Source organism: Leptonotus elevatus, chromosome 6 (assembly GCF_054856555.1).
Source record: "Leptonotus elevatus isolate MCC_2025b chromosome 6, RoL_Lele_1.0, whole genome shotgun sequence".
In the NCBI taxonomy this organism is placed as follows: Eukaryota; Metazoa; Chordata; class Actinopteri; order Syngnathiformes; family Syngnathidae; genus Leptonotus; species Leptonotus elevatus.
Genome location: NC_141244.1, coordinates 3,393,522 through 3,410,654, shown reverse-complemented (window position 1 = coordinate 3,410,654; position 17,133 = coordinate 3,393,522). Strand labels below are relative to the sequence as shown.

General features: G+C 40.5%; 2 protein-coding genes across 3 annotated transcripts in view; one reads left to right on the top strand and one right to left on the bottom strand.

The window, feature by feature from the left end:
• rspo3 (R-spondin 3) overlaps positions 1-12,994 on the top strand; it is a 29,789-nt gene extending 16,795 nt beyond the window's left edge. For both annotated transcript variants that reach the window (XM_086078735.1, XM_086078734.1), the window contains exons 5-6: positions 828-1,013; positions 12,067-12,994. In XM_086078735.1, coding sequence (XP_085934861.1) covers positions 828-1,013; positions 12,067-12,269 — 389 coding nt within the window. In that variant the 3' untranslated portion in view covers positions 12,270-12,994. The remainder of the gene's footprint in view (positions 1-827; positions 1,014-12,066) is intronic.
• Positions 12,995-15,298: 2,304 nt separating this feature from the next.
• Positions 15,299-16,835, bottom strand: mdh2 (malate dehydrogenase 2, NAD (mitochondrial)). The gene has a single exon (XM_086078126.1). The coding sequence runs from the start codon at positions 16,693-16,695 to the stop codon at positions 15,682-15,684; it is 1,014 nt and encodes a 337-aa protein (XP_085934252.1). The 5' UTR covers positions 16,696-16,835; the 3' UTR covers positions 15,299-15,681.
• Between the last annotated feature and the right edge of the window lie 298 nt (positions 16,836-17,133).

Below are 17,133 nucleotides of genomic sequence, written 5' to 3'. Positions count from 1 at the left end.
GCAGCCAAAGGCCTTGGCGGTCTGAACCTTGGCTCCTAAAGCTAGCTCTTGAGACATGGAATGTCACCTCTCTGGCGGGGAAAGAGCCCAAGCTGGTGTGCGAGGCTGAGAAGTTCCAACTCGATATAGTCGGACTCGCCTCCACACACAGCTTGGGTTTGGGTACCAATCCTCTCGAGAGGGGTTGGACTCTCTTCCACTCTGGTGTTGTCCATGGTGAGAGGCGCAGAGCAGGTGTGGGCATACTTATTGCCCCCCGGCTTGGCACCTGTATGTTGGGGTTTACCCCGGTGGACGAGAGGGTAGCCTCCCTCCACCTTCGGGTGGGGGGATGGGTCCTGACTTGTTTCTGCTTATGCAACGAGCAGCAGCTCAGAGTACCCACCCTTTTTGGAGTCCTTGGAGGGTGTACTCGAGAGAGCTCCCTCTGGGAACTCCCTCGTTTTGCTGGGGGCAGTTGATGGGGCTCGGGCATCTGGTTCGGATGCCTCCCTGGAGAGGTGTTCCGGGCATGTCCCATCGGCACGAGGCCCCGGGGACGACCCAGGACACGCTGGAGAGACTATGTCTCTCGGCAGGCTTGGGAACGCCTTGGGATCACGCCGGAGAAGCTGGTGGAAGTGAGGGAAGTCTAGGCTTCCCTGCTGAAGCTGCTACCCCACGACCCGACCCCGGATAAGCTGTAGATGATGGATGGAATCTGTGTAAGAAAATGGCTCAGACAAGTGCATTGCTTGTCATCACAACAACCACCACCAATGCAGTACTTGAGCACATCCTGAGCACAAGAAACATGCATGTGTCACACATCTTCATCTTCTTTTCAGTGCACTGCCAAGTGGCTGAGTGGAGCGAGTGGAGTCCCTGCTCTCGGTCAGGTAGAACCTGTGGCTTCAAGCGGGGGCAGGAGACCCGCACACATAAGGTCTTGCAGTACCCATCGCCTTTTGGCAGACCATGTCCTGAGATCTCTGAGATCAAAGACTGTGTGGTCACCAGGAGAACATGTCCAGGTTAGTAGAACATGGATGAAGACTGCTTTTTTCCCTCCCATAACAATGATGTCACGTCATTGCCGCGCATAATAAATTAAAGGTCTGCATTGATAAATTACTAATATCACCACAAATGTCAACTTTATGCTTCATGTTTCAAGTAGGATTAAATTAAAGTCAAATATAAAGTCACAACTGTTACTTGAAACAGCTTTGCTGATTCACGTCTCCGAGTAATGCCCCCGACCGCACGCAGTGCATATTGGACTTTTGATGACGTAGAGGTCTCTCGTATTAATGGTTCAAAATCGATATATACCAAGTAGTTCTTTCTGCTAACCTGTTGCCTATTTAGCGGTTATTGTGAAACGTGGACAACATTGGGAAGTCCAGACCTCTCTGCTTTTACAATCACAGCTAGTCCTTCTTCCGCTCAGGACTATGACTGTTTACTCAGAGGATTTTCTTTGTGGTTAGAGGGAGGACAGTTGGGTTATGGAAAGTGAGGGGCATGCATGATGTCGCAATCGGGATATTGCACGATTCCCATGAGATCTCTTGGGATTTTAAAACAGTAGGGAACTACAAACTACCTACCGAGTAAACATGATAATTTCCATACAACGGAGAGAAAAGTGCCCTCAGACTTGTCTCTATATAAATCCCTATGCTTTGTTTTCTATGTCAACCATGTGTGTGGTTGCTGAGGTGCTTGGTGGCTACAGCTGGTTGTTTTGTAGCCGGGCTCTGTAGTGTTAAATGACAGATCGCAGACAAGCTCAGATCCAGCCCCCTGGGGCCTCACATTTGCAGAACAAACACATGTGTGTGCATGCGTGCATGTGTGTGTGATGCAGCAGAAAGTCAGTTCACGCTGGAGCAGAAACAGCCAGCCCAACATCAACATCCTCCCGCAGGGAGGCACGCGGCAATCAGCGGATCAGTATTGGTTTATCCCCGCAGCTGCCAACATACACACAAACCAATATGCAATTTCAGACAAGCGCTATACATTTGAAACATTTGTGACAGTTTTTTTCTTGAACACTGCTGTTTTGATGCTGCGCAGCTAATTTAACTTTCGTGACACTTAAGCGCAGACGCTGCCATCACTCAGGGTGATCAATTGAGAGGAATCAAATGGGTTGGTGTGATTTGTATTGTGGACAATGAAATGTGCCCCCATCTCCCAACATGATAGTGCCGCATTTTAAGCTCCCTGCGAATGCTCCCTGTTTTCCCAGTTGAGATGGAAAGTGGCTTTATTATTTTTCTTTACATTAATTGATTTTTGAGACACTAAACATGTATGATAACTTAACAAACTTTGCACACACGTCAGGCCTAGGCGAAAATTTGTATATTTTAAAGTTGCCGTACACGAGTACAATAAATGGATCTGTAGCAATGCCTACAGAAGCCCTATTCCTGTACATTTGATCTGCAGCTATGAAAATTTGGTGGCACACGTAGCACCCCGAGACACACAAAAAAATATGTTGATAGTGATACGCTAAGATGAACAGGAAGTGAGGTATGAATATTTGAATGTCCAATATTGTCTAATTTTTGCACATTTACAGGGGTCATTTGTTTGCCCCTTGTCCTTGATGGTTAACCTGATTTATTCTAACTTGGGCTGTACCATCTCAACACCAGGGACAACATCAGGGGGAAAAATCTAAAGTTTTCAATGTACAATATGATGAGGCGGGGCATCAAATTTTGCATTTAAAAATTCCTTCTTAACGAAGTATTACTGTTTGTACGAATCACCTAGAGCCATGAAAATTTGAAGGCATATACTGTATGACTGCCCACGATGTACAAAAAAAGTATTTTGAAGCCATATGCTAAACCTAAACACAAAGTCCCACATTTTGATTTACTTTGGAATTTGTCACAATTTATTTGACCCTTTTATAGAGGTCATATTTTAACTAACTCCTCCTATAGAATTTATCCGATTTACCGAACAGGAAGTTTGTCATCTTGAATTTATTCCGGGAATTGAGCACCATTTTTGGCCTTTTACAGAGGCCATATTTTAATGAATACCCATGAAACTTTGCACACACATAAGGCCTGGCAAAAGCATTTATATTTTAGATGGTTCTTGTCCTTTGTTGTACCAGTACCCCAATGTGGCCAGGAGTTCGAGGGCCATTTGCAACTCTAGTTCATATTGTGTTTGTGGAATATGAGTTAAGAGGCAAAGTCCATCTGTTTGTATAAATCAAATTTTACCACTTGCTGAAGTTGCTGCCCTCTGAGATGGATAAAAACGGGTGGATTTTAGACTTGGATTAGTGGGGGCATATACAACATATTATTGTAAAGATTTTTTTAAATCTTTTTAATTTTGTTGTTGTTTTGTGCACTTTATTTGTAGGTGTAATACGTGTAACACTTCTCTTTACCTTCATTCCTAATATACAATTCCTCCTTGAATTATTTAATATTATCCATCTGAGGCTCAAATTAAACTGATATTTGGGGAAAATTATCATATGGGGTAGTAGTATACAATTCTGAATTATTTTTTTTATTAACAATTTATTGCTTCAAATATGCAACGCCTGCCTAGAGACGGTTATTGTTATATTGCCTTACCATAAATTATTTTCTTCAGGTCAAAATTTTGGAAAGAAAGATGCAGCCTGTGTTTATCTGAGCTTCTCAGTGTGATTAACCAGTAGCCTTAGCGCTTAGGGGATCTGTGGCGAATGAGAGCTAATTATCTGTTTTGCCGCATCCTCTCCTCATTGTTTATGTTCTGCACACGCTAGGGGGTCAGTGTTCTGACCTCAGAGAGCCCCCTGTAATCCTCCAGCAGCCCTTAGACATTGATACATCCTCCTCCTCTTCTGTTCCTCCTCTCCACTTTCTCCCTTTTTCTTTCTACTCTCTTATATTGCTTTACCCCTCAACTTTATCACACAGCTTCTTATTTCACCATCCACGCTCCTCCAGTTGGCATAGGGATTATTTCCCCCTGTCCATTATTTCAGATAATCTTCACCTGTGAAATTGTTGTAATCCATGACTTCCTTAATATTTTGGCTCTAGGAAACAAAATATAATTATGTGGAGGAGTCTGAGTATGATGAGTATGATGCTGAAAGACAGAGGGACCATTTAAGAACCGGTACCACTCTAGTTTCACGTGACAACACTGCAATAGAAGAATACTTTTCATTGCCTGAATTAAAGCTATGAGACACGGAAAGAGGCATGTAAAACTTAAAGATAAAGAAAGAAACGTGGGTCCGCTTTAGTCTCATCAACAGCGGAAGACTTGTGAATCTCTCTCAAGTTAATGCAGGCTAATTTGTCCTTCAATCGACCTACTGTTCACCCCTCTGTATCTCTGTAGCTGTAGCCCACCAGCCCACACATACACACACGCGCACACACCTCTCAAGCAGCTAAATAAGGTGGACACAATATTAGAAACACCTCTCTGTAGTACAGTTGTCAACTAACTATCATAATTACAACATAAATATTATCAAACTAACCTCAAAAAGTTTTAAGTACATTAGCTTATGCATGTATACCTAATCATCTGGGGGTTTCGTTTCCACCCCCATGCATAAACATGTACACTATAGAAAGCTATACAGTACATATAAAGCACCTAGGACAGATACACACTCACACATACATCCTTCATCGTGACATCCCGGCAGCTTTTGCCACAGGCATTCCACTTGTTGGGCAGCACATAGCCTTTAATCCAACCATGGCTCCCGCCAAAAGCTCCCCGGACGTCAGGACGCTTGCCACAGAGGATGCGCCACCAATAAAACACACTGTGGCCCTCTGAGAATGTGTGTGTGACTACACACATACACCCACTGAAGAACCTCTCTACTAGCCTATATTATAGCACAGGGCTGAGGAATCCAGGTACTGAAAGTTAAATCCCTGCCTCAGATTGGCTTTAGTCACAGATGTTTCTACTCAACTGGCAGGTAAACGAGCTTGTCTCCACCTGTTGAGTAGAAGCATCTGTGACTAAAGCCAAATAGTTTCAGGGTTTTTAGTTCCTGGACCTAGAATCCCCAATGTTTCATTTTGTTCTGTCTTTCAACTATACAGAAAGGACGGTTAGAGCCTTTGCGTCTGCTCACCTACTTTATTGCACAGCACGTCGCTCATGCAGTGACAATTTCTTACATGACTAATATCAGTGTTGGGCAGTAACTAGTTACTAATAACGCGTTACTGTAACTTTGTTACTTTTTACAATAACTAATACGCTGACGCATTACTTTTTTAAATATAGTAACTTAGTTACAGTTACAATATGGTGAGTTAGTCAGTTACTTGATAAATTATTTAATTTTAATTGTGCGACACGTGAGGATAAGCGGTTCAGAACAAATAATGAATGGATGGCTGATGTGTACCGTACTACAGTACTTCCTGTTTACAATGGATTGCCGCTGCTGAAGACGCATAGTGGACGGGAATTGGATTCGGCAGTCATGGAGAGTCAAGGCGAGAATAAGACAAGTTTTTCGACATGGAATTACGCTCATTACTTTACTTTAGTTGAGCATAAAGGAACAGTGTATGTTCTTTTTTAAAGTAAAGAGTTACTTTTAATAGTAACACATTGCTTTTTTGTTTAAGTAATCACCAGAGTAATTGAGTTACTTTTAGAATGAAGTAACTAGTAACTGTAACTAGTTAAAAAAAATTGTAACAAGCACAACACTGACGAATATACTGAACAGCTTTTACAAGCCAAAAGCTAATGTACTGTATACCATGTTGTATTTGGTTGTATTTACCTGCACAACATAAACACATGCCAGCAAAACCCAATTTAAATACAATAAATAAATAAATTTAAAAAACACAAAATACGCACTAACTACAATTCTCGAGTATCATAGAAAGTGTACAATATTCATTGAAATGGACCTCCAAGATGCATGTCTGAAAATAACGAGCAGGCCTATCCAGGGGTGTCAAACTAATTTTAGTGAAGGGCCACGTTGTAGTTACGGCTTCACTCAGAGGGCTGTTGTGTTCTGCTTTATGTTACGTGAAACCAACTAAATTGAAAGATTACTAATTGGGAAACGAAAAGTCAAGGATAATAGTTTGTTCAAGTTACAAGGGGTAACAAAAAAGCATGCAAAATCTCAACGTTATTATTTATGACACCTGACAATTGAAAATTTGGTACATATTTTGGCAAGGATCTTGGAAGTTGTCACACATTATTTGCTTTCGCGGACCACATTAAAGTATGTGACGGCCGCACGTGCACCTGTCTACAAAAATAGGGCCCTTAAAAATTAAACAGTGTAGCACGGATAAAATGAAGTCCATTTTATAGAAGTGTAAGCCTATTACTGTGAAATTGTAATGTCGTCTTCACTCATAAACTGGACAGTGTGACTAGTAAGGCCCGGCTTCGGGGAATGTGCTGTGTCTGTTGACAGTGTTACAAAACCCTCTAGAGGTGTCTCATTGCGCACTTGTCAAAACACAGTTTAGAAAAACCCATCACAAACTGTTCCAACAAACCAAATGCATGTAGGTTTTGATAAACACTCTACTAATCATCTCAACCCGGCATGGATTAAGTTTCTCCTCTGGCTCCACAAAAACACGGTGTCTACAGTATGACTAATCCAGCCAACTTGTTGTAAATAGTTATGGTGTCAGGAGAGGAAAAACAATGAGAGCGAAGGGGACTTCCTGTGTTTATAGAGGGCCGGGGGCAGACCCTGAATGAGTCAGTGCACCGATTACACTGCCTCCATCCACCCATTGAGCCGTCCATCCAATACCCTCATGTAGCTTCCTTTAATGTGATTTCTAACTAGTTCTGACAATTCTGATGTTCAAAATTCTGAGAATAAAGTCAGAATTCTCACTTTAAATTGATAATTCTGAGATTAAAGTCAGAATTCTGAGAACAAAGTGAGAATTTCTGACTTTAAAGCCAGAATTCTGAGAATAAAGTGAGAATCCTGCCAACCTTTTTCTACTTCACTGGCTCTAATCCTCTTCCATAATTTTGAACACTTTGGATTGGTTAATAATTTGTAAAAAGGAAAAAAAGCACACACACAAGTTTGTTTTACTATCTTTGTGGGGCCATCTCATTGACATAATGCATTTCCTAGCCCCTTCCCCAATAATTGCCTACCCCTATTCCTTACCCTAACCTCAACTATAACCCAATTCAAACCTAAACTCTAAAACCAAGTCTTGACCTTCAAAAAGAGGTCTAAACTTGTGGGGCCCAGCACCCATGGTCCCACAACTCTGTGAAAATCCCGAAATGTTGGCCCCACTATGTCACAAAAACAAGACTTCACACACACACACGTATATATTTGTGAAAAAATTTGAAATTTACTTAAGTTTCAGTCTAGTGCTAGCTATATAAAACAATTTTCAGCATGAATCATCTAGTTCTGCAATCTACACGACTGCAAACTACAACTAGAATAATAAACATAATGCAAAGTGTGACCCCCCCCCAAAAAGAACTGTTTTCTTTTTAAAGGCTAAAAATTTGATACATCATTGGTGTGCAATTAATAGCTGTCTCTTTATTCATGATGGCATGGGCAGGTTGACCATGTTGCAACAGCTTCACGAGAGTGTGTGATGGCCGTTAAGGAGGGTCAAGAAGTGAGCCTTCCCTTGTCCAGCAAGAAGATAGTGTTGATTAATGAGCAGCGAAAAATTATGGACTGTGCGTGTGTGTGGGGGGGGGGGGGGGTGTATGGGTGTGTGGGTGTTGGGGGGCAATCATAGCGGACAGCAGGGAGAAAGAGAGAAATCTCATTCTCTCTCGCTCCCTTTATCTCTTTCTCCCTCTCCCCTGCGTCTGTGCCTACTGCAGACTTCAGCAGTTTCACAATCCCCTAAAGCGGCCAGCCAAGCGCCCCAACAGCCAGTGCTGCTCAGTTCCACTCACACATGAACAGCAGCAGCACAAAAACAGGAAAAAGGGCCTCTGCATTTGCTGCAGGACCCGTCTCCAACCTTCCTGAGACTGGATCTTGTTATTATCATTATTACTGTATACTGTAGCTCAACCAGAGATAAACCTTCAGCATACCAAAACTCTTGGTTTTGTTTATGAGATGTTGCAAGAGCAGATACTTGGAGGGGTTTATTTAAAGGCTTTCTATTTTGGACAATGGCCTGCTCATTCACGACTGAGAGGGTAGCAACAGATGATGTGCTTGGCAATGGCATTGCTGTTAAAGACTGACCCCTGCTGGTTGTTATGTACAATGACCTTAAGGTGCCATGATTGCCACCACTCCATAATCAAGAATTTGTTTTATTACTTACTAATTACTTATATTCACCATTCACTCAACCTGCACATTACACCGTACTGTAAAATGAAATTATCTACATAAATAGTTTTCTGAATTGTTAAATATAGCAATGCTCCGCCATAGTAAATAACCAACAGAAATTAAAATGTGCCCATGCGATTGATTGGCTGGCAACCAGTCCATGGGTGTACTTGCCAAAAGTCAACTGCGATAGGCTCCAAATCATCTGTGACCCCAATGAGCATAAGCAGTAGAAAGTAGATGGATATGGATACATTCAAATACACTACTATTGCTGTACAAGAGAAATTTCATGATAGACAGGTTTAGTTTTTAAAATTGCGCCCTCACTTATGTTCAAGACGGTAACCAAAACAAATTGTTTTGAACTACTTCTCAGTGATGAAACTTGGCAACTTTCTCGCTAAATATGATGTCGTTCCAAAGCTTTTTGGCATTTTTTGTTTGTTTGTTTGTTTGTTTTTTCGGCAAAAATGATTAGCGACAAATCTAGCAACTTTTTCCGGTGTTCTAGATGATATTCTAGCATTTAACAATACAGGACAAGATTGCTTTATCTGAATAATGTGGGTCTAGACAAAATGACAGTGTGTAATATTTAACGCCATCTAGTGATAAACTAGTAATTTATTCAATTGAAAAATCCACTATAAATTTCAATAATATGCAAAAAAAAATGATATCACATCAATGTACTTTTTGAAAAAAGTATAATTGTAGATCTAGTAATCACTAATTATATCACTACTTACAGTATATTACATGGCTGAAGCCTCACCTTACAAGAGGCTGACATCTTCCTGCTACGGATGCCCAAACAACAACTTTGCAAACGTCGTTAGCCCTGGTGGTGTCACAGCCCTCATGGGAACGCCCCTTACGGGATGCTGGACGGCAAAAGAGCCACTTGCCTGTATTGTAACCATTGAATCTCGTACAGCGTAAGGTCCTTTATCTAATCGATTATCTTATAAAATGGTCATATCTTGCTGTGCGGTCGGTTGTACAGACAGACAAAGGAGTAAACCAAATGTTGCTTTTTATCACATACCTACTAATGAAGACGAACAACGTCGATTGATAGCAGCAATCAACAGAAAGGACTGGCAGCCCACAAAGTATTCAGGGATTTGCAGCGATCCTTTTTTGCAAGGTTAGTAGATAAATGTTCAAACATTTTGCTAGTAAACGTACATTCTAACAAAGATTGTAACAGAGGTTTCGAATTGCGTGTTTCAAATCACATTAACAAGCCAGATAGTTGCCGTCGCTCGCTGAGATGCCTGTTCGCTCACGCAAAATAAGAATTGGTGGTCGGCTTGCAAAGTTTGGTCTGTCTAAACCACCATACTGTGCGTGCTTGAAAATGCACTTGCTTCGACTGCATTCTATGATATAGCGACATCTAGTGGTCACTTATTACACACTACCTTTAAGTCATGAAGTTATTTTGAGAAGTGATGACCTATTTCAAAGGCAAACATTTTTAAAAAAAACAACAACAAACCAATAGAAGTTAATTTGTAATTTTTGGCTTTTAGGACAGCCAATAGCTAATTATTTTAGGGATGTAACGATATCCAAATGTCACAATACGATATTGTCACTGTATAAACCTCACAATACGATAATTATCACAATATTGTGGTGGTGTTGGCAATATAATAAAAAAGCTCATAATACTATATATATCAGCTTCTGACTTTTCTGTTATATCCATGCCATGCCAGTATGGTTGCCGTTCTCCGCCATCTTGAATTACTTTCTAAACAATGCACAGCGTATGTTACTATTGGCTCAGCAGCATAAAGTTGTATGTAATTCATAATGATGTGCTTGGCTGAAGCAGGTTAAAAGTAAAATGTATTGATGGACATGTGGTGCTTTAAATATCATAGCATGACAACAACGATTATTGTGGCAATTTTAATATCGTGTTATCACAATATTGCGGTTATTGTTACATCTCTACTTTCCTTACTGGGAAGTTGGCAACACTGTGATACCTCTCAGAGATAATAGACACAGTTAATTAAAATAACACCTCTGAGACAGTCCATACGGATGGAGTATTACTGTCTTTGGAAATAATAAACATTGTACACCTTCTACAATGGAACTCATCGGGGTTGTGCAGGTGTACCTAACGTGGTGGCCTAACATGGTAGCCAGAGAGTCAATGTTAGCTGAAGGTGAGCACTGGGAATCCAGACCATGCAAGAGTTAAGCAAGGTGATTACAGCTGTAATACTCTTGACTCCAATGAAAGCAAAGTACATTAGAGCACAGTCTGTATACTTCACTTACTGTAACAGAACTGACACCGGTTTGCTGAGATACTTAAATTAGCATTTCAGTAATATTGGTGTTTCAGTTTATGGCACCCAGTAGTTTAGGGCATGCGATATTGTACATTGTTGGTATGTTGTATTTAATGGAAGCACAGCTGTATTTAGAGAATGTAGTCTTTTGAGAGTGTTGGTTTGTTATGATCATAGCCGTTTCTTGCGATATGCCAAGTAGGCGACTGCCTAGGGCCCCCAAGCCACCAGGGGGCCCCCAAGCTAATTTTTACCATCTTACCTGAGGACGATAAAAATGTCCCGTCTTTATCTGTCTCTAATATTTGTTTATTACATGCCTTTTATACTTACAAAAATAAACATAGGATATAAATAAAATAAACTGTGATGATAAGCAGTGGCTGGTGTTTTTGTGTCACACAGTTAGTGACGTAGGGCCTCTACGTCACTAACTGTGTGAGATTGATTGACATCTACCCATATACCTTTCCTGTTAGCGAGAGTACTACACAAAAAAGACATCGTAATGGCATCAAAAAGAAGTTATCTCAACGGCGCAAAAAAAACGAAGAAAAAGAAAACTGAAGAAAAAAACGTTCAAAGGAGAAAGGTTGGAAGCAAAACTCAATTTTATTTTATTTTTAGCAAGTTTGGATTGTTGGAGGCAACACTCCCATTAATTTTATATTTAGCAAGTTTATTTGTTTTGCTAGCCAGCTCACTAGCATTGGCATTTATTTATAAATGTTAACTTTCCCTTGGCCAGACCCTAGTTTAACTAGTAAAATGTGTAAATTATTGTAGAAAATGCTTAAAAGTGACAAATGTGTAATTTGGTACAAGCTTTAAAAAGACACTGTACATCACAATTTTTAATATAAAAACAGATTAGTTTTAATATTCTGTATTACTGCAATATTACTGTAATACATAAAAAAAAAAAAAGGAATATTCACTTAGGGTCTATTTGCTTGATAACCTAAGGAGCTATTTTAAGTTAGTTTGTTTTCCTTGTTGCACTTTAAAATTGAGTTTGTTTTGTTGCATTTTATTTAAATTAAACATTTTTCTAAACACTCAAAATCTGTTTTATTTATTGATGTAAAAATGACTGTCAACTTAAGATGTTATTTTTAACTGTAGTCTGTTTTATTCATAAAGTCTAATAGAATGTGGTATTTTAGGAGACCATCTAAAGGCTTAGGAATCTCTTCATTGTAGTTTGGCAAACTAGGGGCCCCAAACAGCATCTTGCCTAGGGCCACCATGAAGCTAGAAACGGCCCTGGTTATGATTGTATTATTGTTCATGTTTTATGTTATGTGCTTCTGTCAAGGGCTTTGTGACAGCTGTATAAATAAAGATGACTTGAATTGGTTAAGTTTGATTCGTTAAATAAAATGCCTTTTCTCAACATAGTACGAAGGCCAAATGATCGTAAACAACGGCGGAATCGCAACAACCGCAAAGAGACCAAGGAGGTCAGAAGGGAGAAGAAACGAGAGCGCGAAAGAGCTCGAGACACGGGGGACCGCCAGGACGTCAGGAACAAAACAGAGCACAGACGTCGGCGAGGTCATGACCCGGACCCATTCTCCCCTGAGGACGGCCTTGTACAGTAGTTCTGTGGACACGTTTAAGTCTAACACCTCCCAAAACCTTCCTCCTCCTCTTACCTCTTCTCTGCCCCTCTCAACTCCTGTCCGCGGGGGTGTCGCTGCTACCTGTACGATTTGAATAAACTGTTAATGCACAAGCGGGATTGGGGCACATGAGGCCTAAAGGTTTAAAATTTTATTTTTCTGTGTAGCTACTCTTCCTTTACTTCCATCACTGACTCGTGTCTCATTTCAAAAATGAAAGAGACGCTGCTGAGACTGCTGCCGGTATTAAAAGAATAAAGAAAACGTCAGCGTGGAAAAGCAGTAAGCAGTCAGAAAGACAATGTCATGCTTGTTGATATGGTTATTTAACGGGGCCATGGTACAACGTTGTGCTCTTGGATTTTGAATGTAGATTTTGCAACATTATGTAGAACATTTTGTTGGTTTATTGTTCATGATTTTTAGGTCCATCTATACTTTATTTTATTTGGTGAAGAATTGTTAAAGACAAAAAAAATAAAAGAGGGTTTGTTCTTGCCATCTTGTGACCATTTCCTAATCACCATAGAAATTGATGTAGTGGAACCTTCATTGCCAAGTCAAAGAAAGCCAACATCTGGACAAAGTTAACTCGTAACCTTTGAACACATGTTCTGTCATGGACACAAAACAAGTTCTATACATGTAAGAAAATAAATCAAATTCACCACAAGGTTTTTCTGTTTGTTTAAATTGAACTTGTGCTGCTCAACAAACATCCCAAAGCACCTGTATGTCAAATAAAACTATAGGGTTTCATAGCCTTGTTTTTTATCTGTTCTCACATACTGTATGACATCTTTTGGGAATCACAAGTGCATGATCAAAATCAATAAGGATTATTCAGAAGTGTACAGACTACTAATAATTAATCAAATGTTTACCAAATTAGAGACCTGAAATGGCCACACACTCCTGTGGGGAGTCTGCATCTTTTCATGTGCTTATTTTCCCCCCTTACGACAGCTTTCTTCCACATCCCCAAAATGTGTGTTCTATGCGCCCCCACTAGTCTAAACAATCGACAGCAAGTGACAAAATGGCCGCCCACTGAGATGGAAAAAACCACAAGTGGATTTTGCTGTTTAAGAATATGTGTGTGGGGCCGCATAAAACATATTGTGAAGATTTTTTTTTAATTAAGCCCTGCTTTGTAATATTGCTCACGTACAAATAAATTAACAGTCTTTCTATATGTAATCCTAATAACGGTAAGAGTGCCTATGAAAGCCCTAATAGTCTGAAGTTAGGGTTATCTAACCCTAGGTTCTATGAGGAGTTTGGTTGTGGCTAAATCCTATAGAAGAAGACTTATGGACTCCACCACAAATGAAGCACGGAACAACAATTGTGTTTGACTTTAGAACGTGTGAATATATCCAAAGGTTTCACAACCAGTAAAAAAAGAAAAAAAGAAGAAGCAAATAACAGTACCCCTGCAATGTCAGGAAAAGAAACAAAATTAACAAAAGAATATTCATACTCAGTGCAAAGTTTAACCAAAATGTGTAACAAAAATTGTAAAAAAAATAAAATTGTCCTACCACCCCTTTAATACCCATGGTTCGACTCAAGATATGCAACGTTGCAGCGTTGAGTAGAGATGAGTGAGAAATTTCATATCCAGGCACCAGGGCAAATGAAGAAGATTTGACGTTGGGATAGAACAGCAGGAATCCGGATCCCAAAGAAGCCGGTCTACACAAAATGTGCAGAGAATTACTAACTATTACATAACTAATTTACTTGCTTAATATAAAACTGCAACTTAACATTCACACTTTCAACATTGAACTTAAATGTACATCAATATAGTCTTGTGTAACCAAACAAACTAGAATAATACCTTACATCTGGTATATCTGCTCCAAAATAACCACATTTACACGCACAAAAAAACTGATGAACTTTATTGTTTTTAGCAAACACTCATTAACTTTGAATTTTATGACTTGTTGAATGGCGTGACTGCCACGGTCAGGAAGGGATGGACCGGGAGATGACAGTAAGAAGACATTGGCCTCGTTAAGATTAATGACAAAGTGCATCTTTAAGATTATTGACGCATAAGAAAATTTTGCACATTGCCTCTTTAAACTCAGCCACCAGGTTTGCAAAACTGATTTGACTGAACTTGATAAAGACCTGTGAAGATGATCGTATACAGCTTCACATAAACTTCATAACTCATTTAGAAATCCGCCTTTAGTTAAAGATTGCTTGCTTATTGATATTATGTCATTTTATGGCATGACACAGCAACAGCTTTCTTTTATATTGTTATTTCAAGGAGGTTAGGAGCCTGGGAGAACAAGCACCCACATTGTGTTTCCACGTGTTAGTAATAAGATGAGTATAGGCCCGTCTTTACAAGTGGGACTATTGTAACGATGAGATTAGGAACTGATCTTTGGCATTTTGATGCATGTTGAACTTCTGCATTTTGAAACTTAACTTGAATAATTCAAAAGGTGGAAAAGTTTTAACATTGGAGTGACACCGAATGGTATGATGGCACAAGCCCATCCAACCATGACAATAGGAAACATATTGCAGCCATAAAATTCTAAATGAATGATTATTTGCTAGAAACAATAAGGTTTATCAGTTTGAACATTAAATATGTTGTCTTTGCAGTGCATTAAATTAAATATAGGTTGAACATGATTTGCAAATCATTGTATTCCGTTTTTATGTTTAACACAATGTCCCAATTTCATTGGAATTGGGTTTGTATTATGTCTAACATAATGTAACCCTTATGCAACATGTATTTTCCATATACTATTCAGCAAATGCCTTTTGATTCAAAATGTGCCCATATTAATAGGTTCACCTGCACAGTTTGGGAGTCAATACAAGAGCCAAATCAAAACATCCATCCATTTTCCAAACAAATATCTGAAAATGTCAAAAATGTATTGATCTCATTAGCTAGTGCATGTGTACCTAGAAATATCCACTGGGTAATACAAAAATAAATTAAAAAAAAACATACAAGCCTTAAGTATATTTTTTAACTGTTTATTGATGGTCACCAGTGTTTTGGTGACATTTATGAAGATGAAATCATTTGACAAGTATTTCCTATTGAGAAATGATACAGATTGACTTATGTGGTCTTTATATCGGTAAAATAGCACATAAGAGAGCAGTGCATCATTAGTAGCTAGATGAGATAAAGCCACACCTGAATAGATCATTTAAATCCCATTAAAAGAAAGGGGCAGCACACAAAGGTCAAAATCTACTTATGAATTTAGACTACAACTTGGCTAAAGTAAAACCAAAAGAGGAAGAAACACTGACAGATGTGAAGTTTTGCCAAACAGTCTTTTAATTTAAGACAAAAATTGACAGTGGCAAGTTTCAGCTACTTTAATGTCCCTGTTCACTTCATGTTGGCCACAAAATCCTCACCCTTCTTGATGGAGCCCTTCAACTCATCAATGGCATCGGCCACCACCTTTTCCTCGAAGGCGGACAGCTTGCCAAGCCCGAGGTTTTTCTCAATGCCATTCTTGCCCAGGAGGAGAGGCGTAGCGAAGTACTTGCACTCCGTTTCCTCTGACCTGACAAAGGCACATTCCACAACACCCTCCTTCCCATTTATGGCATCCAATACGGAGAAGGTGAAGCGGGCGCCGGCGTACGCCATGGAGAGGGTAGCAGAACCAGCGCCGGCCTTGGCCTTCACCACCTCTGTGCCAGCTTCCTGGATCCTGACAGTCAGGGCTGACAACTGGTCAGCAGGGAACTCTACTTTCGGGGTGCACTGGGAAATCAGGGGAATGATGGTCTTCCCCGCGTGACCCCCAATGACAGGCACGCTGACGCGAGCTGGGTCAAGGCCTTTCAACTCAGCCACAAAGGTATTGGCTCTGACAATGTCCAAGGTGGTGACTCCAAACACTCTGTTAGGGTTGTATACGCCATGCTTCTTCATGACCTCCGAAGTAATAGGGATGGTGGAGTTAACAGGGTTGGCAATAATGCAGATCATTGCTTCAGGGCAGTTGCGAGCACAGGCATCCGCCAATGTGGCTACGATGGTAGCGTTGGTGTTGAAGAGATCGTCACGAGTCATGCCTGGCTTTCTGGGCACACCAGCGGGAATGACGACGACTTCGCAACCCTGTAGTGCAGCATCGAGCTGGTCGGGACCCATGTAGCCGGTGACCTGGGCTCTTGTCTCGATGTGGCTCAGGTCTGCAGCCACCCCGGGAGTGTGAGCGATATCATAGAGGGAGAGCTGACTCACCAGGGGGCTGTTCTTGAGCAGCAAAGACAGCGGCTGACCTATCCCGCCAGACGCTCCCAGCACCGCCACTTTGGCGTGCTTCTGAGACGAGGTGGACAAGGTCCGGGCAAGGCTGATCATAGGTCTTACGGCGCGTGAAAACATGTTGATGTTATTTTGTCTTTTCTTCGTTAACTGAAAGTAAATAGTCAGGAAGCTCCTCTGCGCTGTGACACCAACGTCCTCTAGCTGCTAGCTAACAGGAAGAGACGGTAGCTGTATGCGTCCAGATTAGTCTCGCGTTAGCCTACGTCATGTATCTGATTGCAGGTCGCACAAAGTAACACCCCTTCCGCCCCCTAAAACACCCTCAAAATTATACAAAACATAAATACGCAACACATTCTGGTTAAAACATTCCGTTCGATTTGACATTATACTTAGGACGCTCTGTTCAATATTAGTCATAAAATTGATTTAATAATAACTATAACACTCCGTACCTTTCACTTTTGTACAAATAATCCTACCCTAGCATAACGAATGAACATGTTGGATTTTTAAAGGCTTCTTGTATTAATTTTGATTTGTGAACTGGAACGT

Coding starts and splice junctions, on each gene's coding strand:
- mdh2 (XM_086078126.1), bottom strand. CDS start 16,695: ATGTTTTCACGCGCCGTAAGACCTATGATCAGCCTTGCCCGGACCTTG.